Source organism: Stegostoma tigrinum, chromosome 20, assembly GCF_030684315.1.
Source record: "Stegostoma tigrinum isolate sSteTig4 chromosome 20, sSteTig4.hap1, whole genome shotgun sequence".
NCBI lineage: Eukaryota > Metazoa > Chordata > Chondrichthyes > Orectolobiformes > Stegostomatidae > Stegostoma > Stegostoma tigrinum.
In genome coordinates this window covers 31,679,791-31,705,003 of record NC_081373.1, presented here as the reverse complement: position 1 = coordinate 31,705,003, position 25,213 = coordinate 31,679,791, and the positions used below count along the sequence as shown (strand labels likewise).

The 25,213-nt window shown below is 37.9% G+C and overlaps 1 protein-coding gene across 3 annotated transcripts in view; it reads right to left on the bottom strand.

Annotated features, from left to right (window-relative positions):
* edrf1 (erythroid differentiation regulatory factor 1) overlaps positions 1-25,213 on the bottom strand; it is a 62,488-nt gene that overhangs the window by 8,238 nt on the left and 29,037 nt on the right. For all 3 annotated transcript variants that reach the window (XM_048550872.2, XM_059653080.1, XM_048550874.1), the window contains exons 14-23: positions 24,939-25,010; positions 23,904-24,054; positions 23,057-23,248; positions 16,380-16,580; positions 15,236-15,454; positions 14,819-15,045; positions 8,616-8,774; positions 5,513-5,662; positions 2,290-2,443; positions 526-641 (exon numbers count right to left, since the gene is read on the bottom strand). In XM_048550872.2, coding sequence (XP_048406829.1) covers positions 526-641; positions 2,290-2,443; positions 5,513-5,662; positions 8,616-8,774; positions 14,819-15,045; positions 15,236-15,454; positions 16,380-16,580; positions 23,057-23,248; positions 23,904-24,054; positions 24,939-25,010 — 1,641 coding nt within the window. The remainder of the gene's footprint in view (positions 1-525; positions 642-2,289; positions 2,444-5,512; positions 5,663-8,615; positions 8,775-14,818; positions 15,046-15,235; positions 15,455-16,379; positions 16,581-23,056; positions 23,249-23,903; positions 24,055-24,938; positions 25,011-25,213) is intronic.

Here is a 25,213-nt window from a genome sequence, read left to right as displayed (position 1 = left end):
CCAATAATCAATCCCTCTAATCACGCATTCAAGAAACTTGGCCTGTTCTTGAGTATTAACCAAACCAAAACTTGTATCAGCCCATACTTGGTCAGTTAAATATTCCTCCTCCCAGAAATATTGAAGGAGAGAATCTGGAATGAAACACAATAATCAATGTCATCCTTAAGAATTCCAAAAACAGCTACAAGATCAGCCCTGAAGCAGAATAAACCTCTCTTTCTCCTTGGTTTCCACGCTGATTGCAGAAAAGTATGTTTAGTTGCACTAGGATGATATTTGTTTTTCTTACATCTGTTTTATTTTAACAAATCCAAAGCAATAATATTTATTGTGATCAACTGAGCGTCATTAACTAAACATACTGAAGCAACTTCACCCAAGGATGCTTCAACGAACACAGGGAAGATCTACCCTGCCTTTACCTAGACCTATTTCATCAATTTGAGATGGATTTGACCTCAGTGGAATTTTAAAAAAAAGCTTTCTTCCCTTCCCCTATTACAACAATTGGAAAATACTTACCAGTGCTTGGACTGTGGAAAGTTCACTCTGGATAAGCAAAAATGGATATTCTGAGTTGATGATTATATCCAGTGCTCCTGAAAGAGTCTTCAGTTTTGAAACATTGCTATTTTGATCTACAGGGCATGGAATAAATATCACTTTCTATTTCAAAGATTTATTTTAATAGGAATATTACAGCAAAATAGAAATAAATTAAACTTTTAAAATGACAAAATTTAAATTTTGTGGGTATATAGTTTATAATATTCTTGATAAGTGCATATTAGAAACTAAAGCTTAAAAGTGAGTAATTTTCATTTTAAAATTCACCAAAAATGGCCTATTTATCAAAAAGCAACCTGGGAAACACTGGCACAACAATATCCTTGTAGTGGTTGCCAAATTATTCTGCTGTACTAATGCTGAGAAAAAAAATAGCCTGGGTGGAAAGATGTGTAGTTATAAGTGAGCTGATTCCAACTTCTAAAGAATCTGTGCCCAATGCAAGGAGTATAGTGAGCAGCAAGCAGATGGACCAGGGAGTTGTGCAGACCTTGAGGTGGCTTAAAAATGAAGCTGGATCTTTTGAGTACACTAATACTAATACATACATGTGAAAGATGATTTTTTGAAAACAAAATCCACCACTGTAACACCAATCTAATTGGAAATTGTGACTTTTTTTAAAAAACTGTCATTTTCAATAATTGTTGGTTGAATTAATCTGGTGGAAAATGGCAGTGACTTCAAATGCTTTCCTTTGCATTTTCAGCTGTATTGATCAAAATGTATTAAACTAATATACTGAAAGAAATTAATTTTGAAGCAAAAATTTTCATGTAAGTGAATTTGAAAACAGAAGTTCATAGAGGATATTTTCAAAACGAGTGCTATATGTGCTCAAGTCCAAATTGCACTTTAAGTGAACCTCCACCCTTTGCTTTTTGTAATGAGGTAGCAACAATTCTTGTGAAAGGATTTGGTACCCCATCGTGAACAGGCACCCATTATATTAATCAAGTTCAAATGCTCAGAAAAAATGCATTTGCTTCAAAGAGGTGCCCAGACTCATCAAAATTATGCCAAGTCTACAAGAGTTAAAAATTATATGACCCGGTTACACATATGGTTGTATTCTGTCATTGTTCCTCTATATCGTGCTTTTCACTGACATTATCCTAATACGTAGCATCAGATTTCACATGCATGCTAACAGCATCCAGTGCTGCATCACCACCAGCTTTTCAGACTGCTGTCAAATAAAACTGATGATCCAGCATTCAGTACTGTTGACCATCCAAGTAAGCATTGGGAAAGGTGAGTTATTTCTTGCTTTCTGCCCCTGCTGCAAATTCCATTCCTCTGTCTTAACTGCTTAAAACAAAACCAGTCCACTCTCAATATGGTGTCGCATCTCAAGATGGACTTCTAAGAGCATTCTTTCCATTCTGTAACATTGCCTAGCTTCAACTGGCACAGTTCATTTGCTGATGAAACCCTTGTTTACACCTTTGTTACTTCTAGACTTGATTATAATACAAGGTCACACTGTCTTTCCTGTCCATGTATTAATTTGCATCTGTCACCATGGTTGGTGATCTAGTAGTTTCTAGTGCAGCAATGTCGGGATTTTAAAATTTTCAATTATTCTCCATATTGTTCCAGCACTTTTACAAATCCTTACTTTTAAGTTAAATTGTGAATGCAGTGCTTAAAGAATTTCTATGTTTATAAAGTGACATTAACAAAATTAAGTTATTTTAGAACCTAATATTTACTTACTTGCCATCTGAAATTCTGAAAATGCAACCCGTTCTAACTGAACACGCAGCAGTTCACAAGGTGCATCTTTCAGCAACTGAAACAATTTCACAGCCTTGTTGTAATGGAGATCGGCCAAGCTGCGATGCTGCTTACGAAAATGGTCATCACCAACCTACATTTTATAAAAAGAAATTACATGTACTTTTCAAGTTAAGACTTTAGGAAAAACAATTTTACCTTTGTAAGGATGTTAACAAAAATCAATAAAACAATCTCTGTAAGGTTTCTTGCCCCTTATTTAATATAAGCTTTTTGGATTAAACAGTCATGTGAGAATTGACAATATTTGAATTAAACAATTTAAGCTAACCAGATTTTGATGCTTAGTTTTTAAAAAAAAATTACAAAGCCAGAAAGGCGATTACAATCAAACAAGTACACCCGAGACTTAGTAGAACAACTTTCAAGGTATCAGGACACCACAATGTCAAAAGCATTTCAGAACCAACGAATTACTTTTTAAAGTACAGTCATTGTGATACGTTGGCTCCCTCCACCACTGACATACACTGTCAGCAACATGTACCATCTACGTAATGCACTGCAGTATCTCAACAAGGCTTCATTTCGATAGTACCTACCAACCCTGCAGCCTTTGGCACTTGCAGAGGCATGGGAATAGCAGCATGTGCAAATTTCTTCCAAACCACACAATATTCTGACTTAGAACAAGCTGCTATCGCTGTAACGACATTGTGGTTGTACCTAAACCACACAGAACGCAGTGATTTAAGATGGCAGTATACCACCAATTTCTCAAGGGCAATTAGGAGTGGAAGTACATGCTGGCTTGGTCAGCAACACGCAATCCACTGAGTGAATAAATAAAAAAGAAAAGCTTTGATAGAACACCAGAACTTTCTGACTATAGCTTAATTAGCACCATTGATCTTGTGCATTCACCTGAGAGGCAGGCATGATTTAATTTGATGTCATCTGAAAAGCAGTACTTCCAAGTATGGAGAGGCATTGGCCTATTGGTATTATCGCTGACTATTAATGGCAGATAGTGGAATTTGAATTCAATAAAATGTCTGGAATTAAAGAATGATGATCATGAACACATTGTCAATTGTCAGGAAAACCGATCTGGTTCACTAATGTCCTTTAGGGAAGGAAACTGCCATCCGACTCCAGACCCACAACAATGTGGTAGAATCTGAACATCCCTCTGGGTGATTAGGGATGGACAATAAATGCTGCCTGGCCAATGACGCCTTTATTCCATGAATGAATAATGGAATTAAACTCCTTATGTATTGCATCAAGTGTCATTGTAAATTACATCCTTAAGATTCTCCGGTGGAGATTTAAATCCACAACCTTCTGACTCTTAAGGAAAATATGTAATCATATTATTGGTTGGTTATATTGAATTTCAATACAGAAAAAAAATTAGAATATTGAACAATGTAGCCCAAACAACATAAGTCAGAGGAGGTCATGATCAAATTCGATAATATTCTGTACTGGCCACAACTTAAGTACATTCGTCAGTGATGGTCATCAGCACAGAGCAAGACTATGCATCAGAAGTAGAATAGAGCAGACCTCAGGCTGACTGCCAGTATTATGACACGAGTTATAAAGACAGATATGAAAATGTGAATTGTTCGCGTTAAAAAGGTGATAGAGAAGTTATCTCGCAATAAACACCATGTAAAAAAGTCAATGTAAGGCCACTGATTCAAATCAGTAAAAGCTAAATTCAAAACTTATGTTCATGAAAACAGGTATAATCAACAAAGTCAGGAGTTTTAGCAATGGAGGAGCTTTATGATATTTATTTTAAAAAAAACTTGGAGTAAATGGCCGGACTCTCCCAAGTATAACTTGCATTTTGCATGGTCATACATTTAACCTTTCTCTTGAAAAAAAAACACTAATTCCTAATAAACCACTTCAAAGAAATTGATTTTGATCTCCACACAGAAATATAAAATACAAAATAAAGTACTAATTCCTTACTTAATAAAGGGATACAAATATGACTGGAAATCCTGTGCATGTTAAGAAGCTTAAACAAAGATTCCTGCATCACACCATTCTATCTTATTAATTTATGGGATGTCAGTGTCACTATCTCGGACATCATTTATATTGCCCATCTCTAATTGGTCAGAGGGCAGTTAAGAGTCAAATACCTCGTTATGGGCCTGGAGTCACACATAGGTTAGATTGGGTAAGGACCAGCACGTTTCTTTCCCGTAAAGACATTAGTGAACTAAATGGGTTTTTTTCTGACCAAAAACAGAAGTTGCTGGAAAAGCTCACAAAGACTGGCAGCATCTGTGAAGAAAAATCAGAGTTAACATCTTGGGTCCAGCGTTCTGAGGCAGCGTCACCAGACTTGAAATGTTAACTCTGATTTTTCTTCAGAGATGACAATTTTGAGGAAGGGTTACCAGACCCAAAGCGTTAACTGCTTTTCTTCACAATCTTTGCCAGACCTGCTGAGCTTTTCCAGCAACTTGTTTTTGTTCCTGATTTATGTATCATTTGCAGTTCTTTTGGGTTTTTCCTGACAATTGGCAATGGTTTCATGCTCATCTTTGAGCTCTTATTTCCATATTATTGGGTTCATCTTCCACATGGAACTCGATCCTAGGTCACCAGAACATTACCTGGACTCTGGATTAATAGTCTAGCAATATCACCACTAGGTCATTGCCTATTCCCACTGGAGAGCAAACGATGGCAAATATACACAAATAAATAAAAACATGAATTATAGGAATATTGAACATAAAATGAAAACAACTCAATGCAAAGATATCATATTTTAAATATTTCTCCATCCAGCCTGATTGACCAGAAAGCCATCATTTTAAAACAAATTTGAACTCAACCTTAATTATTTATAAAAATAGTCAAATATCACTTAAATATATAAATCAAATATTTGTCAACCAATGCAATTTATTTTCATAAATATGTAATGTTTTAACAGCATATGATTTTGCCTGCCTATTGAAATGGTCATGAGGTGAGTCACAATCTTGATTTCAAGACAGCGTAAAAGGAATGCCTTTTAATTATTTTGCCATTGTTAAATTTGACTGGCGTAATATTTGAGACAAAATGCCTTGAACAAATAGCAAACAATAATTAGCTGTTGCATTATCTGTGATTGTGATTTGTGTGGTTTTAAGAATATTTTTTCATTAAAGTTTTAGATTACCTGGTTTCTAAGAGAATTATGATACATGGAGGCAAGTCTATGATGAATTGTTGCAGCCCGATACTGACACAAGGGTTGTCTTGCAGATTCTGTACGTATATCACAGTACTTGAGAGACTTCATCATAGAGTCAGCAACTTCTCTCTCAATCTGAAAAATTGTAAGACAATAACTTGAATTATTAAACAGATCAAGTAACCTCAAGAAAACACTTACTGAACACGTGACAGCATAGGAAAACAAAATCAAAGGATGAAAAATATGTAATATGATTGCTCCTATGAAGGAGATGGTGACATTTTTTATTACTACAACAAAATTATCTTTAAATGACTTTTGAAAGTACAATAGAGTTTAGTAACTCCTTCAGTTATTCAACATCTCACATTTAATTCTAAAAGTAATACATTTAGAATATGATTTGTTATTCTAAATTTTCATACTTGCATTTTAGAAACATGTTTGCCCAGAATTTGCATTAGTAAAACATACCCAATGGCTTAAACCTATCCCTCATTGCTCAGCTAGTTGCTGTAAGTGAAAACTGATGACAGAGGTGTGGGCAACCGGATATTTCAGACTTCATGGAGTGATGATATTCAATCTTTCATCTTAATCAATGAAATTAGAAGAAATAATATGGAATAACTGAACAGGAAACATGGAAATAGGAAAAAACCGTTTGGAATGAGAAAGAAAGGGAGAAGCAAACAAAAAGCTAGAGAAAAGTGAAATTCATAAAACGTTTACAGCCAATTTACCTCAAAGAAATGAGACACCACAGTTTGCACTAACTTCCATTCTGGAAGAGAACGCATTGGCAGTGCAGAACCATTAAGGGTTGCCATCAAAAAGATTCTTGTGCAGCTATGCAGTAATTTTCTGTATTAAACTTAATGTAGTTCATTTTGCAAGCATTGCAATTCCTTGGAACACCCTGGAAGCTTGAGGTTGATGCCAACCTTTTGTTATGTCAGGCTAACAGTTGAATGGCAGAAATTGTTTAGTAATTTACATGATATGCCTTGCCACAAATTGCTGGCCAATTTATACACTAAAAACGTCTTGCTAATGAAGTGCATAATTATTTTACTAGAAAATTGTGGGTCGCTGCTTAAAGTATATAATTTTCTTTGCACTACAGAATCAATAATAATCATGGAGCTCCCTCTATTGGCAATATGTGTAAACTGACATCTGGTATGATGCCAAACCCAAGTTTTCAGTACTGCTGAAACACTCGTCCCTGCTACCGTTATCTCTATACTTGGTTACTCCAATTCTCCCATGGTCAATTCCCCCATATTACACCCTACACAAACTGGAGCTTGTTCAAAAATCTGCTTTTTTCCTAGTTTGTGCCACGTCCTTGCCACCTGTACCCATGCTCACTAATTTGCATTGGTTCCTGTACCTGTAAGGCCATCATGTTAAAATTCTCCACCTTGCTTTCAAATTCCTCCAACTTCAAAATTTTAGCCTGTTTATTACTAGTTGCTGTGGCTTCAGGTACCTAAGCCTTAAACTCTAGAATTCCCTCTTAAATATGTCAGCCTCTCTTTCCTCCTCTAAAATGCTCCATAAAACCTATTCTTTTGACCAAAATTTTGGTTTTGTCTCAACATATCTGATTATGTGGTTTTGTTTCACATTTTGTGTCAAAACATTCTTCTGAAATAGAATGGGACATTTTACTAAGGCACTATATTAATGTAACTTCGTGACAAGCAGATGACACAAAGCTGGGTGGGAGTGCTCAGGAGGATGCAAAGATGCTTCAGTGTGATTTGAACATACTGAGGGAATGGGCAAATACATGGTAGATGCAGTATAATATGGATGTATATGAGGTTATCCACTTGGTAGCAAAAACAGGAAGGCAAATTATCAGAATGGCTATAAACTGTCGGGGAGAATGTGTATTGAGACCCGGCTGCCCTTGGACACCAGGCCCCAAATGTAAGCATGCAGGTACAACAAATGGTAAATAAGGCAAAAAATATGTTGATCTTCACAGTGAAAAGATTTGAGTACAGGCGCAAGGATGTCTTGCTGCAATTATTTCAGGGCCTTGGTAAGGCCATACCTGGAATAGCATGTGCAGTTTTGGTCTGTTAGCTGAGGAAAGATGTTCTTGCTATGGAGGGAGTGCAGTGAAGATATATTAGATTGATTTAAGGGATAGCATGACTGATGTATGAGAAGTTAAATCAGTTAGGATTATATCCGCTGGAGTTTAGAAGAATGAGGGTAGGATCTCAGAAACTGTTAAAATTCAACTGACTAGACAGGGTAATGCGAGAAGGATAGTCTCAAATGGCAGAATGTGAGGATGTGGGTAAACCATTTAGGAATGGCACAAGGAGAAATTTCTTCATCTGGAGTGTGGTGAGCATGTGGAATTTGCTATCGAAGAAAATGGTCAAGGTCAAAACACTGTACGATTTCATGGAAGAACTGAACAGAGCACTTAATGCTAAAGGAATCAAAGGATATGGGGAAAAAACAGGAATAAGCTTTTGAAATGGATGATCAGCTATGATCATAATGAATAGAGCAGTGGGTTCAAACAGCCAAATGACCTACTCCTGTTCCTATTTTCTATGTTCATTGTTGATGCTCTGTACAGTGAGATCGGATAATTCCATAGCGCATTTGGTATAGAAATAGGTTACTCAGTGCATGCAGTACATGACAGTATTTATTCCCCATTCAACTTTCCTCACTTCTACTTACATGTATTTTTGTATGTGTTTCAACCACTCCATGTGATGGTGAGTTCCACTTTCAGACCACTGAGTTCGCTGTAGAATTTCCTCATAGTCCTAGCTATATTCTTCTGCACAAGTCAAACTATTCTCAATTCCTACCAAACAATACTAACAATATTAAACTTGGGCTCAATTTTCTAAATTGGAGTGGGGAAAGCAACTTAATGGGGAATCAGACTCCTGTACAGTAGCTCCTGGAGGAAATCAGGTGTGACAGCATCATTGTTATCCTTCCACAACTTTCTGACACTTCCCAAAATATAAAACTATTTACAGAACTGAATGAGGTGAGCAGTGAACTAAAAGGTCACATACTGCATCTTGTTCAATACCTGTTCCTGAGCTTTTCTTGATAATGGAGCATAATCTTGTTCCAGGGTTGCCATTGTAAAATAGGTTGTTGACAATTCCCATTTCACAGAATCCCAAACAACTGGATGTTTTTCCCATCTGCTAAGTGATCTCATTGCCTTTAGATAGTAATCCACAGCCTGCACGTAAAAACAAAAGTTGTCAGGTAAGTTAAACTCATAAATTCTGCAATTCCAGAAAATGCTTAAACGTTAATTTGTATCAGTTAAAAAAAAAGACACATAAATGTCAGTGAGGTTAAGTGTCAAGAGTGGTGACTGCAGTATTTTCATGAATGACATGGAGATTTATTTTAATTCAGTACAATATTTACAAGGCAAACATTACAGATTAACGTCTGAAAGTCCCATCCCACGTGCTCAAATCTTCTTCATGAAACAGTTTTAAGCATTTATTTTTGATTTAAACAATTGAATTTACATTGCCAGTGGCATAACTTGCAAGATGGGAGTTGGTTTGCTTAGCCACAAAGAGATGGATTTAAGCTTTGATCCCTTAACAATATTAAATTAGCTGCCATTTGAGATGACAGTTCAAGAACTACAAACTGTCTTATCACACGTGGACTAGGGAAATGGAAGAGTCAACCATTGCTAGGATGCTCAAGCTGTCTTCAATGGAAACTGGGTGAAGACAGTATAATCGCAATGGCACAACACATCCCATTCCAAAGTCAAATAAACTGAAGGGTGCCTGATGAGCAAATTAAGATTAAAAATGAAAGAAAAACATGGAACATACACAAGGCAGGCAGTGATGTTGTGATAATGTCATTGGACGAGTAAGCTCAACTCCAGGCTGTGGGTATGGGTCTGACTCCCACTGTGGCAGGTGGTGAAATTTAAATTCAAAAAATAGCGTGGAATTAAAAGCCCAATGGTGGCCTCGAAACTACTGTGGATAACGCACAAAAAACATCCGGTTCACTAATGTTCTTTCGGGAAGAAAGCCTGATCCGGTCCAGTATACAAGTATCGCCACACCCACTATGATGTAGTTGACGCTCAACTCCCTCTGGGTGGGTAATACATACCAGCCTAGACAGTGACACCACATCCTACAAATTAATAATAAAAAAGCTTCAGTCAACTGAAACGTACTTAACAGAAGGGTTTTGAACGTGAAGTAATTAAACACTGATCTATATCATGAAAGGAATTTAAGATCATAGTTTTAGGGGTGTGGATGATACTACAGACATATATGTTTAATAATTCACATCAGTTTGGAATGAGAAACAAAAACAGCCTTAACAGTGTTAAATAAGAATAAAATCAAATTTAAAGAACATGCTTTCACTACAGAGTAGTGCACAGAATCCCATGCAGGAGCTTCAAGAAATAAACCAGATTTCAAACATGAAATTGATAATTTAGGCATTTTCAGAGTTGGTGGGGACTATAAATGCTTATCCAAACACAATTCCTTTGCTATATTTAGATGAGAAGAAAATGCAGCATTAACCTAATTTCATTTATAAAACATGTTCCTATTAACAGATTAACACTAAATAAATGTAATCCAGACTAGTTCCTTTGAAGGAAACATGTATGGCATGCTGTTGAGAAAGAAAATAGGAAACAGTGGTAAAAATAGGTCCAAAATTTCTGATGGCCAGATGATTGTTTCTACAGCATTGGTCACAGTCACTCATGAGGATCCTGTGAAATTCCTGAAGTACAGACTCCAAAGAAATTGCCTTGGAAACTGAAGATTTCATTCAGCACTTGCCCTACATCTGGAACTCTTTGAAAGTGTATATTTAGAATGGAGAATTCAGAGGGTTTCTCTGTAGTTAAGCAAATCGTTACTCGGGAAAAGTTAGAATATTGAAAACATAATCAAACTCAGTAAACTATTCAACTGACCACCCTCCCCTACCCACAAACTCACCAGGCACACCTTCAAATACTCCATTCCCAGATGCTGACCTGACATACCCCTCTCCCCTCAGGATTCAACAATCCCATCACCAGAACAAACATCACACCTCTACCTTTGATCTCCATCTGGCCTGGGGCTAGAAGCCAAACAGTCCTCAGACCAGACACACCTCTTCCCAACAAAGCCAATATCTTAGCTGGTCACTTGCACCCTCACTTTGAATCAAGCGAACAATTACCCTTTCACACATGTTGTCAAAGTGGCTGCTTGCTGACCCTTTAAATTATGGAACACAGCAAGTGATTGGAGAAAGAGTGGGTGTGGTTTGCCAGCCCCCGATTGTTCTGCACTACCAGCAGCCTGTCAGCGCCCTGAGTGCAACCACTGTCAGAAACGTGGAGCCCCTTCATTTTGTGAAAGAGCAGTATGACAATCTGTGTGATTGACTACAAAATCCAAGCCAATGACAATCAAAAAGCGCCTATCATACATACTCCCATCATAATTTGCATTGTAAATTATAGCAATTCGCAGCAAAATACAGGCAGTGCCTTTCTTGGGATTCCAGAAATTGCATGTCTAGAATAAATAATGGTGTATCTCCTTAACTACATGCTGAAATATCCTTACTTCGGACATGGAGGGTCTAAATCAGGAAGCTCGAGGTAGAATATTTAAATTAGTGCTGAATATGATGTACAGAAATAAAAATAAAGAGTAAAAGATGGATGTGATTCAGAAAGAGATGAGACACAAAGAAAAGGTTTCTTTTTAGAAAAACATCAGCAACTAAAATGAGGGATTATTTGCTTTCAAGTAAATTAAGATTGTGTATGCTAATAAAAAAAACTTGTGCTTCATTCCAAAAAATGTAACATTTTTCTGGCATTTTCAGATGGCTACCTAATGGGCAAACACTGCATTCCACAGCCTTCATGTATTTGATACCAGTTCTTTTGATGAGGTACCAGTTTAGCAAAGCAGCTTGGATAGCAATTTCCTTATTTCTGCTGACACTGGAGATGTTGTATAAATTATATTTAAGTAATGATAAGTGCTGAAAACCTCACCATTATTCCTATCGCCTACCAAGAATCCATGCCATTAAAAATCTTGGGGAGTTAAATCTGCAAAATGTGAATATTTTCACAATGTGTAATATTTGGCTCAAAATTCTTAACTTTTGTCCAAGTGTTTAGTCATTGTCGTATATGCAACTAAGATTTTTTTTAGTCTTCAACTATGTTATGACAGGGTACTAGAATATGAGGAGTGATTCTTTAGTATTAAACATATGAATTAATAAAGGAGTTAACAGAATTATGAAAATAAGCTTTGGATACGTTACAGAAAGTGGTATGGTGGTCTCAAGCAAAGTGTAGGATTGAGCAGAGTCTTTACACAGATAGAATGCGTCAGGTATGTGACTTACAGAAAGGAGACAGTATTCCCAAGAGCACAGATAGATAGGGGTCCCTGAGGCACTGGAAGTTTTATGAAATCTTGATATGGATGTTTAGACGTAGATTTTCTTATCAGTGAGGCAAAATGAACAAGGTGGAGCGATGTAAGGGGTCATATGTGGTGCCCTTTTTGTTACAATCAAAATCCTGTCAGCATTAAGTTAATGATTTTGTTTCTGATCCTCAAGCAAGGAAAACATGTTTGTATAGGATCTTACAGCCATCTTGCTTTGCATTTACGTTGGATGGGTTCAGAACCATGAGGAAATAAAATCTTTTGTCTGAAATATAAAAAATGATGCACATAAGAACATAAGAACTTTGAGCAGGAGTAGGCCATCTGGCCTCTCCATTTAATAAGATCATGGCTGATCTTTGAGACTCAGCTCCACTTACCCACCCACACCATAACCCTTAATTCCTTTACTGTTCCCTTGCCTTAAGAACATCCAGTGAGGTAGCTTCAACCACTTCACTGGGCAGGCAATTCCACAGATTCACAATCCTTTGGGTTGAAGTTCCTCCTGACCTCAGTCCTACATCTGCTTCCCTTTATTTTGAGGTGATGCCCTCTAGTCCTACTGCCCCCACTTAGTCTATTCCCTTCAAAATCTTATGTTTTTGTAAGATCTTTCCTCAATCTTCTGAATTCCAATGAGTATAATCCCAGCCTACTCACTGTCTCCTCATAATCCAACGCTCTCAACTCTGGAATCAACCGAGTGAATCTCTTCTGCACCCCTCCACTGCTAGTACATCTCTTCTCAAGGAAGGAGATCAAAACTGCACACAGTACTCCAGGTGTGGCCTCCACCAGGACCCGAGACAGCTGCAGCATAGCCTCCCTGTTTTTAAACTCCATCCGTCAAGCAATGGCATCTCCTGCACCTGCAATCCCATCTTCTGCGATTCATGCACAAGGACACCCAAATCCCTTTTCACAGCAGCGTGCTGCAATTCTTTACCATTTAAAACATAGTCCATTTTGCTGTTATTCCTACCAAAATGGATGGCCGTACACTTACCAACATTGTACTCCGTCTGCCAAACCTTTGCCCACTCACTTAGACTATCTATATCCCTCTGCAGACTTTGTGTCTTCTGCACGCTTTGCTCTACCATTCACCTTAGTGTCATCTGAAAAATTTGACACACCACACTTAGTCCCCAACTCCAAATCATTTGTGTAAATTGTAAACAATTGAGGTCCCAACACTGATCTGTGAGGCACACCACTAGCCACTGACTGCCAACCATAAAAACAACCATTTACCCCTACTCTTTGCTTTCTACTGCTCAACGAATCCTCTATCCATGCCAATACATTACCTGTAATAGTGTGCAACTTTATCTTATGTAGCAGCCTTTGGTGTGGCACCTTGTCAAATGCCTTCTGGAAATCCAGATACATCACATCCACAGGTTCCCCATTGTCCACATGCAAGTAATGTCCTCAAAGAATTCCACCAAATTACTTAAACATGACCTACCCTCCATGAACCCATGCTGGGTGTTCCCAATGGGCCAATTTATATCCAGATGTCTTGTTATTTCAATCCTTAATGGCAGATTCAAGCATTTTCCCCACTACCGAAGTTAAGCTAACTGGCCTGCAGTTACCTGCTTTTTGTCTACTTCCTTTTTTAAACAGTGGCTTCACATTGGCTGTTTTCCAATCTGTGGGAACCACCCCAGGGTCCAGTGAATTTTGGTAAGTAGTTACTATGCATTTGCTATTTCCCCCATCACCTCTTTTAGTACCCTGGGATGCATTTCATCAGGGCCAGGAGATTTGTCTACCTTTAGCCCCATTAGTTTGCCCAGCACGGCCTCCTTATTGATAACAATAGTTTCTAGGTCCTCACCTGCTATAACCTTCTTGCTATTAGTTTTCAACTTGTTATTTGTGCCTTCCACTGTGAAGACCGACACAAAATAACTGTTTAATGTCACGGCTACTTCCTCATTCCCAGTTATTAAATTGGCTTTCTCATTCTCTAAAGGACCCATGTTTACCTTTGCCACTCTTTTATGATTTATGTATTTATAGAAACTTTTGCTGCCTGTTTTTTTGTTCTGAGCTAGTTTACTCTCATAATCCATCTTACTTTTCTTTATAACTTTTTCTTGTAGCTTTCTGTTGGCCTTTAATGATTTCCCAGTTTACTAGTTTCCCACTACTCTTTGCTTTTTTGTATGTGTTTTTTTCAATCTGATACTTTCCTTTATTTCCTTCGACATCCATGGCTGGGTCTCTTTTCCTACAGTTCTTCCTTATCACTGGAAGTATACTTCTGCGAAGCACTGTGAAAAATTGTTTTGAAAGTCCTCCACTGTTCTTCAATTGACCCACCATGAAGTTTTTGCTCTCATTCTACCTTAGCTAACTCCTTCCTCATTCCTTCATAGTCTCGTTTGTTTAAGCACAGGGCAAAGGTACTGGATTTAACCTTCTCACGCTCCATCTGTATTTTAAATTTGACCATACTGTGATTGCTCCTTCCAAGAGGATCCCTACATGTCAACAGTATATTCACCAGAACATCTAAAAAGTTATCAATAGACATCAAAACATTGCCTAGAAGCTAAACTTAAAATACTGAACAGAATTTCAGACATGGATGAGAATTTTACACATATGCATCGTAGCCTGACTGAGAATTCATTGCTGAAAGTATTCTCAGAAATGCAGATTGTACAACTTGTTCATACTTGCCTTCAGCTGAATTCAACTACTGAATAATTCTGGAAAATATAATTCAAAACTTCGCTAAATTCAAAAGGATAGGTAGAAGGGTAAACCATAAAAGACATGCCTTGTTATAATACATGGCTTCCTCAGGTGAATATTCTCCTCTTTTTGAATCACTTCCAGTTGGAGCATGTGCCTGAGCACAAAGTCTCATCAATCTCCCAGTGTTGCAAAGCAATAAGGCAGCATTAGTTTCATCTTCTATAGTCTCAAAGTCTTGAATACCCTTTTCAAAATAAGAAAAGCTTTTCTTCCATAGCTCTTGTTCTATCATTGTTATTCCTTTGCTTGCTGCACAGTGGAGAAATACAAGCAAATTATTTTTCCATATTAAAACATTCATCTCAAAGATCTTTAACATTCCCAGGAATGTTTAGCTATATTTTCGTATTACCTAAAGGGAACAGCAACAAGCCAATTGCAAATAGTATGCAGTTCACGAGAAAGATGCACGGAATAAAAGCAGATGGGGAATCTTTACCTGTTCCTTCAGTTTGCACAGTTGCAGCCTGATTCATGTAAAAAACTCCAACCTCATTTCTGCTGTTGCCTAATCTCTTCAACACTTGCGTAAGTTGCTCGATAACATGAACATTTTGATCACAGGAATGAAGCAGTTCAGTTGCGGCCTCGTAACATTTGCAGCTAACTGAAAGTTGGTATTCCAAGTCCATATAAAGCTCTGTAGCCCAGCTGAAAGCTAGAATAATGACAGTTATACTCAAACCAGGGAGAAGAGGAGGGAATTAAAGACAGTTAAATACTTCTACTAATTTTAGATAGCTTCTTTCTCCTTTTGTAGAGACTGTGGTTTGTAATAGATTTTTGGTTGTCCTCACCCCTCTCTCCATGCTCCACACTCCCACCCTCTGAATGACAGTGGTGAAATATCGAAATATTATTCTACAGCTCATCATCAACTATCAGTCAGCAAATTCTTCCAAACTATGTTTCAATAGCGTAAGAGGAGGAATAAAAGCCAGGCTCTATCACATTCTAAAGAGGGCTGTCTGGAGGAACAATGAAACTCATGGAATTTCTTTTCTCAACAGGAGGCCTTGAAGCCAACAGCAGTATTGACACCAATCCCAGCACTGAGATGAGCAACATAAAGACAAGGGATACCACCCAGAGTCCTTCCAGTTTAGTGATATGATACGTGGCAAATTTATCCATTAAGCATTTCCAGAAACACCGATGTTTATTTCATGAAAATGGAAGCATGAAGTCATTTTAGACAAAGCCCAAACTCACACATGGTACTTAGAATAGTGCAACGGGACATTCAACATTTCTAAGACATTTGTCATGAAAGCAAATTTTTGTAGGCGCATAACTGTCTTAGAAATTATAAAAAGAGCTAAATGTGCAGTCAGTGAGAAACGACAGGGTATGTCATGCTGTCATGGGCATTCCATTGTTAACAGCCCTATTTAGCAGAATAAAGCCTGCATATCAGTGATGTGCACTGCACAAGTTGTGTTTCGGAGGACTGCAATAAGTTGTTTTATCTTGCAATGAAATAAGTTGTCCTATTTTGGGTGAAAAGCAGGAGTGTATCCTGATCTGAACTATTCAGTGTACAATTCTGCAGCAATTTAGAAGTAGTAAATATGAAAACTTACCTTGGCAGCTGGATTCTCGGTGGAGGCTATGCAATATTTCTTGATCTTCTCTAGTTTGGTAGTTATATTCCTCTTGATAAGCTGCTCTATTACTGGCATTTTGAGCTAACATTAACTGAATGTCACCATTTAGTGTCAAACATTGACTAAGAAAGAACAGGACTTCAGGTGACAAATTGTTAATAAGGCAGCAATAGGCATCTGTCAAGGGGAATAAAAAAGGCAACAGTTAACACAATATGCTTATAATGGATATACCACAAGGTCTTGTGTAACATTATTCATTGTAGCCCAGCATCTGAAGTAAAAAGTACGATATTCTAAAAATGACCATACTTGGCTGCAGCTCATTTTCCTTTTGCTACGATATAGCAAATTTACTGAGGCGTCACATCCATGAAAGATTTGCAATATCGGCTAAAATACAATTATTTGACTAATGTGTTTATTTTCCAACATTCCTTGGAAAAATTCCTTCTTATTGTATTTATCACTGAAACAAAAAACCTTCTTTCTCCCACAAACCCTTGCAAAAGCGGATAGCTGCTCTTATTAAAACTGTTGTTGTTAAACAAGGCAGCTGACTCAACAGCTGAATGTCCGAAGTCCAATATCCAACATGTTAAATGGAGACATTTACCACTGATCAAACCTGATGAGTCTAGACACAATGACTGCTCTCAGAACCAAAGCTGCTCACAAGCAAGCCCTTTGCGCTACATCAAATACGGATACAATCACTGCAGAAAAGTCTCAGTTGAAAAATCTTTAGTACAATTATTACCAATTGTTTTAAAACAAGTGCATTTAAATTATGGTCTTAAGTCAATGATGCCAGTTCCTGTCCTTCCACATGCACGGTAGAGCTGAATTTCCCAGGTCTTCCGATTTAGAAAAAAAACTATTTGCACATTTACTGAGAAGGATATTTTCTCAAAAATGGAATGGGAACTTACATCTAATGAGAGAGCAACTTTTTTCAATCCTTGAGATGGATAAGTCAAAACAAAAAGCTAAGATCGAGCAGGTGAAGAACTATTAATGAATCAATAACACAAATAGAACTAAGTGGAGAACAGCAGCTCAGATTTATGCAAGAAATGGTATGGAAGCACCATCAGTGATGTTGGGAAGCACAGAGAATTAACTTTCAGCTATTAACAGGTGAAAAGTGACCTGGCAGGCAGCAAACAATTAAAAACAGAGACTAAATACGGAGTGGTGTACAAAGCAAGTCAGCACTGTCGAACTATTCAATGGGAGTATTTGTTTAAATTCTGATGCATTATATGAAATATACATGTGTATTTTTCTGGAGAAAATCTCTCAGAATTCAAGTGACAATATAAGAAAAAAGAATCATAAACACACCCACATAATAATTCTATAACCTAAAGTAGAAACTGACATGAATTGCTTGATTACGGGAATTTAACAAATCATACTATCAATGTAGAGAAGCATACTGCTAAGTTCCCAACACTCCAGCTTTATCCTTCTGAACAATTTTACAAGCTATAAAAATAGCAACAGGGCAAGTTCCAGAGGAGTTTCAACAGGATTGGGCATATCACTTTTTTTTAAAACGCATCACGAACAATATTTTGTAACTTATTTTTCATGGTTAAAGGACCAAAACAGCTCTTATGGAAGTAACAACCGGCATAAATGGATGCGACAAAGATAAACATCCACTCTTTGCGCTTCTCGAACTGTCCGCAGCTTTTGACTCAGATGACGGCACAATCTTCTTCCAATGTCCATCAACTTTGTCCAATTTCCCTAAGGACACTGGATGGGTTTTCATGACAACTGATGTTATTTGTCATAGCCACCATTACTGAGGTTAGCTTTTGATTCCATATTTTACTAGTTCAATTTAGATTTCACTAGCAATGATTCAAGTCTATTTTCCCACAACTTTAGCCACCATACTACTATTCCTGTCACTGAGTGGGGCTGCTGTTCCCTTGTTCAAATACCAACTTAGTAGCCAGAGATGCACTTGCAAGGCTTCTCTTCCTGCTCCCATTGGTTTGCTAGAGCCATACTTTTGCTTCCTTTATCCCTCAGCAACTTCCTTCAAAAGCACTGTATTAGTTTTCAAATGGATGCCAATGACAGAGCTTTATTTTATCTACTCTTTGGAAATACCTCCACTGATTCTAAATTATCAGACTGCTTATCTGGCCTAGATTCTGGAGCAGAAATTTCCTTGGCGGATGGTGAAATCTGAATTTAATTAATTAAAAAAAAATCACCAATGAGAAAAGACAGCCTAATGGTTGATTGCTGGAAAAATCCGATTGCAACCCTCACCTAGTCTGGTGTACTTGCGACTCAGATCCACAGCACTGCAGTTGATTCTGAAATGATGTAGCAACTTACTCACTTGTCCGTAACTGCTACAAGATACAACAAAAGCAATGGAACCGGAAAGAACACCCAACATCAACCAAGGCACTGGAAATAGTAGCAATCTGTCGACCATACAAAGTCTCGCCAATCTGGAGGCTTACAATGAAATTAAGAGAGCTTCTCACAGCCTAGCCAAGCAACATGCTGACACAGTCAATCATCTCAGCGAACATCACCACCTCTGGGTATGTCATATCTCACCAACAGCACAAATCCAAGAGTGGTAGGTGGACAGTGGTATACAGTTGGGAAGGAGTTGATCTGGGAGCCCTCAAGTTGACTCTGGACCTCATGAAATTTCATGGCATTAGGGAAAATGAGAGTAAAAGAAGCCTTCTGCTGGTTACTACCTACTGTGGAATCAGTATTCCTTACAGGTGAACATCACTTGAAAATGCTAAGCACACAGCACGGCATGTGCTCTGTGTGCAGGATTTCAATATCCATTAACAAGTCTGGCTTGATAGTTCCACTACTGCCTGAGCAGGCAGAATCCAAAAGGACATAGCTGCTAAACTGAATTTGTAGCACATAGTCAGGGAACCAACTCTTATCAGGAAAAAGATATTTGACCTCATCCACACCAATCTACTTGCGGATGTACATATCTATGCCAGTATTGTTAACAGTGACCACACCTGCCTGCATAGTGAGGATACCCTCATCATACTGCGCAGCACTACCACAGTGCTGAATGGGACTGATTTCAAATAGATCTGACAATTCAAAGTCAGAAACCAGAAAGCACTGTGGATGATCATCAGCAGTCAAACTGTACTCAATAACAATGTGTAACCTCATAGCCCAGCATATCTCCTTAATATCAACCCAGGACCTTGGTTCAATAAAAAAAAAGAAAAGGGCATACCAACAGCAACATCAGGAATATCCAAAATAGCTGTCAACCTGGTGAAGCTACATCACAGCATGCTACAGCAAGAGTCAAAAGATTCCACAATCAATGGTTCAGGTCTACGTTCTGCAGTCTTGCCACATAGGGTTGTGAATGGTTCAACAATTAAGCAATTCATTGTCAGAGGTCGATTCACATACAGCTCACTCTCAATGAGGGGAGCGCCCAGCACATCCATGCAAAAGACAAGAACAAGGAATTTGCAAGTATCGTCAGCCAGAAGCACCATGGACCTTATTGCTGCCTCCGAACAGCCACAGCGTCGACGTCAGTCTTCAACCAACTCGATTCACACTAAAAGATACTAAGAGATGGCAGAAAGAACTGGATGCTGCAAAGGCTACGGGCTCTGACAACATTCTGCTAAAAGTACCGAAGACCCATGCTCTAACAGCCACACCCATAGCCACACCCTACACAAGTTACTCCAGTGCAGTTACAACAATGGCATCTACCCAGCAATGTAGAAAATTGTATAAGTATAGTATGTCCAATACACAAAAAGCAGGAAAATCCAACATGGCCAATTACTGCATAATCTGTCTTGCTCAATCATCAGCATAGTGATGGCAGGTATCGTCAATAATGCTATTAAACAGCACTCACTCACTGACACTCAGCACTTACTGTCATTACAGCTTTGGTTCAAATGTAGACAATAAGTACTAAATTCAAGAAGGGTTGTGAAGGTGCCTGACTGTCGACATCAAGGCAGCATTTGGCTGAGTGCAGCACCGTAAGAGCCCTCGGAAAGCTGAAGCCAAAGAGAATCAGAGAAATCTCCCTGCTGGTTTGAATTATATCTAACACAAAGAAAGATGGCTGTAGTTGTTAAAGGTCAATCATTCGCAACGATAGGCTTCATGGCACAGGTTCTTTAGGATGTTGATCTCAGCTGAAACCTCTCCAGCTGCTTTATCAACGGCCTTTCTTCCAAGATAAGATTAGAAGCAAGGGGGTTCACTGAATATTCCATAACTCCTCAGATGCTGAAGCAGTCCATGTCCATTTACAGCAGAACCTCGATGACATTCAGGCTTCGGCCAAGTAGTAAGTAATATTCAGAGTTCACAGGCATGACCAATCTCCAATAAGAGTCCAATCATTGACCCTTAACATTTACTATCAATCAATTTCCATTGCCAAATCCCTTATGACCAACATCCTGGGGTTAGCATCAACCAAAAATTAAACAGGTCTAACAATGTAAACACTGTGGCTACGAGAGCAAGTCAGAGATTAGGAATTCTGCAGAATGTAATTCACCCCTTGCCTCCTCAATACCTGTCCACTATCTGCAAGACGTAAGTCAGGATTGTGATAAAATAATTTCCACTTGCCTGGATAAGTATAATTGAAAGTTCCTATAGGTAATCACCCTGCATTTGGAGGTATTCAAGAAAAAAAGACAAAAGTCCCGACGAATCAGAATTTGGACTGTTAAGACTCACTAACTTAATACCTACACAGAAAAAGCAAAAAGATAAAAGCCTAATCAACTTCTGGTTAAGTATTAAACTAAAGTCCAGAGTAACCACTGAACTGTAACTCTTAACCCTCCATAACTTGAAGTGAAACCTTGACACCCCTTGTGCTTCCACACCCAATCCAAGACATTATATGCTTTGCTAAATGTTCTCTCAATACGTACTGAAATCTTCAAGCATCTGTACATATGAACCCACAGTTCGCTCTGTCCACGTACATGCTTCAAGAATGGCATTAGTCCATTTATCTCTTCTTTTTCACATGATTCATCAATTCATTTTCTCTATATTCAACTCCACTTGCCAGTCATTTGCCTTTATTTTGCGAGGCTATTTTGTAGGGGAGATGATGGTGTAGGGTAATGTCACTGGCCTTGCAACCCAGGGCTTCAAGCTTATGTTTTTAAAAGCTTGAATCTCACCATAGGAGCTGGTGGTATGTAATGAGGGAAGACATGATTAAGATGCCTAAGATAATGAGAGAATCAACAGGTAGAAAAGGAAGGAACAATTCCATGGTAGATGAACAAATGATCTGCAAGGCACAGATTTAACGTAAGGGGCAGAAGCTTAAGGGGAGATGTGAGGAAGATTTCCTTCACCCAGAGTGTAGTGGGAATTTGGAACTCAGTCACTGCCTCTAAGAATGGTAGAGGCAGCAATCCTCATTACATTTACTAAGTATTTAGATGTGCACTTGTGATGCCAAGGCATAGAAGGCTTTGGGATTAAAATATGTAGTTGTTTCTGAACAGCACAGACTTGACGAGCCGAAGAGCCTGTTTCTCTGCTATAAACCTCTGACTCGATTAACAGCATCCTCACTGACAGCTGCACCTTCAAGTTAGGTATCAAATTTTGAAATTTACAGTGTATTCCAATACTTAAGTCATTCATCATGCAAAATAAAAGAAGTAGTCTTAACAGTGACTCTTGGGTGCAGTACCACTGACCATCATTCTCCAGTCTGGAAAAGGACTTCCCAAAACTCTTTCCTAAACCCTTTTTTTAGTCAAGCTAACTAAGACACTCCAATTTCATGAGGTCCAGTTTGTTGACCAGCTTTTAAGCAGTACTTCGTCAAACGCTTGTTAAAATTCATACAGAAAACTGCCAATGCAATCCCTTCATCAAGCTCCCTGCTACTTTAGCAAAAAATTCAATTCAAATCGATCATTTATAAATTCAAGTTGGCAAATTTTGATTTACCAAAATCTCTCCAAGATTCTATTTACTTTTTCCTTTGATTATTGCTTCTACAACAGACTAGCCTGTAGTTTCTAGGAATGTCCTCACAATTTTTTTTTGAATAAGAGTGTCACATTACCTTTTTCTAATCATCTGGAGGCTCTCATATCTAGTGAAGACTGGAATTTTTTAAAAAATTCATTTGTGGGATGTGGGCATCTCTGGCTGGCCACCATTTATTTCCTGTCCCTAGTTGCCCTTGAGAAGGTGGTGGCAAGCTGCTTTCTTGAATTGCTGCAGTCCACTTGAAGATGGCAAGATTATGGCAAACCTTTCTGAATCTTCACTCCCACTTCTCTTTGCAACATGGGATGCAAGCAGCCAAACCAGTCACCTTATCTACTCTGAGCAGTTAGCTTTTCCAGTACATCCTTGCTTGCAATTTTCACTCCACCCATTATCTGTTGATTTTTCATCATGTCTACTATTAGTAAATACCTAATAGATACAATTTTCTCAAGCATTCTAGCCTCACTTGCACCTCCAAAATATATCAGTCTATGTCCTGACTAGGAGGCACCTCTCTTACTAACCAATTTATTGAAGTTACTTAACTTCTACAGTGTCATTTTCCAAAACGGAACATGTAATAACAATATGCAGCCACTTACCAAGAGATTGTAGAGAAAGTTTAATATATCTTAACGCTCTACCATACTTTTGCAAAGTAGTAGCTGCATCCGAGAGAACAAAGTAAGCTCTTGAAGCTTTAAAGATTAGATTCAATTTCATTTGATATTGCCATGTATCTGGTATCATCCCAGATTGGCTGGGAAGTTCATGTGTTTTATGAGCTGGGCCAACTGTGAAAAATAAAAGCACTAAAATCAAAATCACAATATTATTAGCTGAAGAGCTCGAAACTTTAAATAAAAAATCAAATCAGGCAGGTCATAAAAGAATTTTAACGTGGATTTCAAACAAATTAATTTGAATGGGTGTAATGCCCTCCATTAAAAAAAACACAAATTAACTACCTCTTCCCCACTAATCTAAAAGCATGTTGCTTCTGAAAGAAAGTAGCTAATTTTAATACAGTTAGATATAATCTATACAATGACACTTGTCACTTAATTTAAACAATTTATGAACGCACAAACATTTAAAAAATATTTCAAATGAAAAACTCCACAAAAGCATGTTGAACAATACCTGCATCTAATTATAATATATTTTTAAGCAATGTTATGTGTAATTCAGCATTACTCTGAACAGTGAATTTGGAACCTACTGTAAGACAATACTGTGCAATTATGCACAGAATTTAAACACTATTGGGTTAACATAAATACTGCAAGTAATGTCCTTTTAAAGTACATACAAAGCACTAAAATTAGTAGCTTGCAGGGGTAAAGATATTAAGAGCAACAGATAAAAATGTAAAACATGCAGAAGTTATAATTTAGCAAGAAAAGTATTATATGTGGTGTTCAGGGTGAAGTTTTCTTGACTACTTACCTTTGTCCAAAAACAAAGCAATTTGTTTCTTAAGAGCTTCGTGACCTGTGCATTCAGATTCGTCTGCATACTTCAAAGGTATTGGAATACTGGGATCAACAGCCGGAAGGTCAGTCTCCTTTTTAACACTCCCATCTACAGCCTTCAGCCCCTGAAAGAAACTAACATGATTCAGTTGAGCCTAATCAACAAAGTGACAGATTATATGAATACTTTTGATAATTTAAAGCAACATACACACAATATGAACATTATACTAGACACCTCAACAATTATCATAGCTTTCAGCAATTTTTGCTCTAGAACAGCTATTTGTCATAAATGAATTATTTAATTACTCACAGCTGTGTAATTTTTCAGCATCAGGCCAACCTTGGAGATATTTAAAAAACCGGGCAGCAACCGATGACAGGGTAACGTCCTCATCCCTATGCTGGTAATTTTTAATGGCACAAGATAAGCACTTCCAACTTGGCTGACTCTTTTGCATGTAGAACATCTTGTATTCTCACCCCTTGAAATTTTCCAAGTCAGGTCAACTTCTGAATGACTGAGGAGCAGTCAGGATTCAGAAGTTTTGAAAGGTAAATTTAAAAGGGCTTTTCCATTTCCTCATGCATCTTTCATGCCCACTCATACATGCATTATGCACAGGAGCACGGGATTTTGAAATGCTGAGCGTAAATAACTCTCAGTTGGAAATCTGCTTTGAGGTAGAAAACAACTGTGATTCTGAAATGACAACCCCATAGAAGTGTCACAGTTTTTCACAAGATCAATAACAGCAACTTTGTTTACTTCACCCACTCAATTTGTCAATATAGACATTGAGCAAAATAGAACACAGAAATAACCTAAAAGATTTTTCTAAAATTCTATCGACTGGTAAAATTGCCAAATGCGCATGTCACACTTAACTGTTCAATCTCCAGTGCGGCCCCAAATGGGGATGTTAGAAGCCTGAGCACCACCACCTTAAGGTTGTACATATCGTGTACTCTACAAACTAAAATGCTGAACAAATGAATTAATTACCTCAAGAACGTAATTGAGAACAACTCTGCATCGCTCCTCTGTATCATGACAAACTGGAAACGCACAGATGGGCTTCAAAACAAAAATTGAATGTAAAACATTCTGTTTAATCAAGTTACTTAAAGCAATCCCCCTTAATTTTGCCAAAATCAGTACCAGGACGACAGATCCTCTGTTCCCAGTTTAAGCAAATGTATTGAAAGAAAAATCTATTCTAGCTGTAATGCATTTTTATTTAATTCAGAATGGAATAAAAATATGGATTTTATGTAACA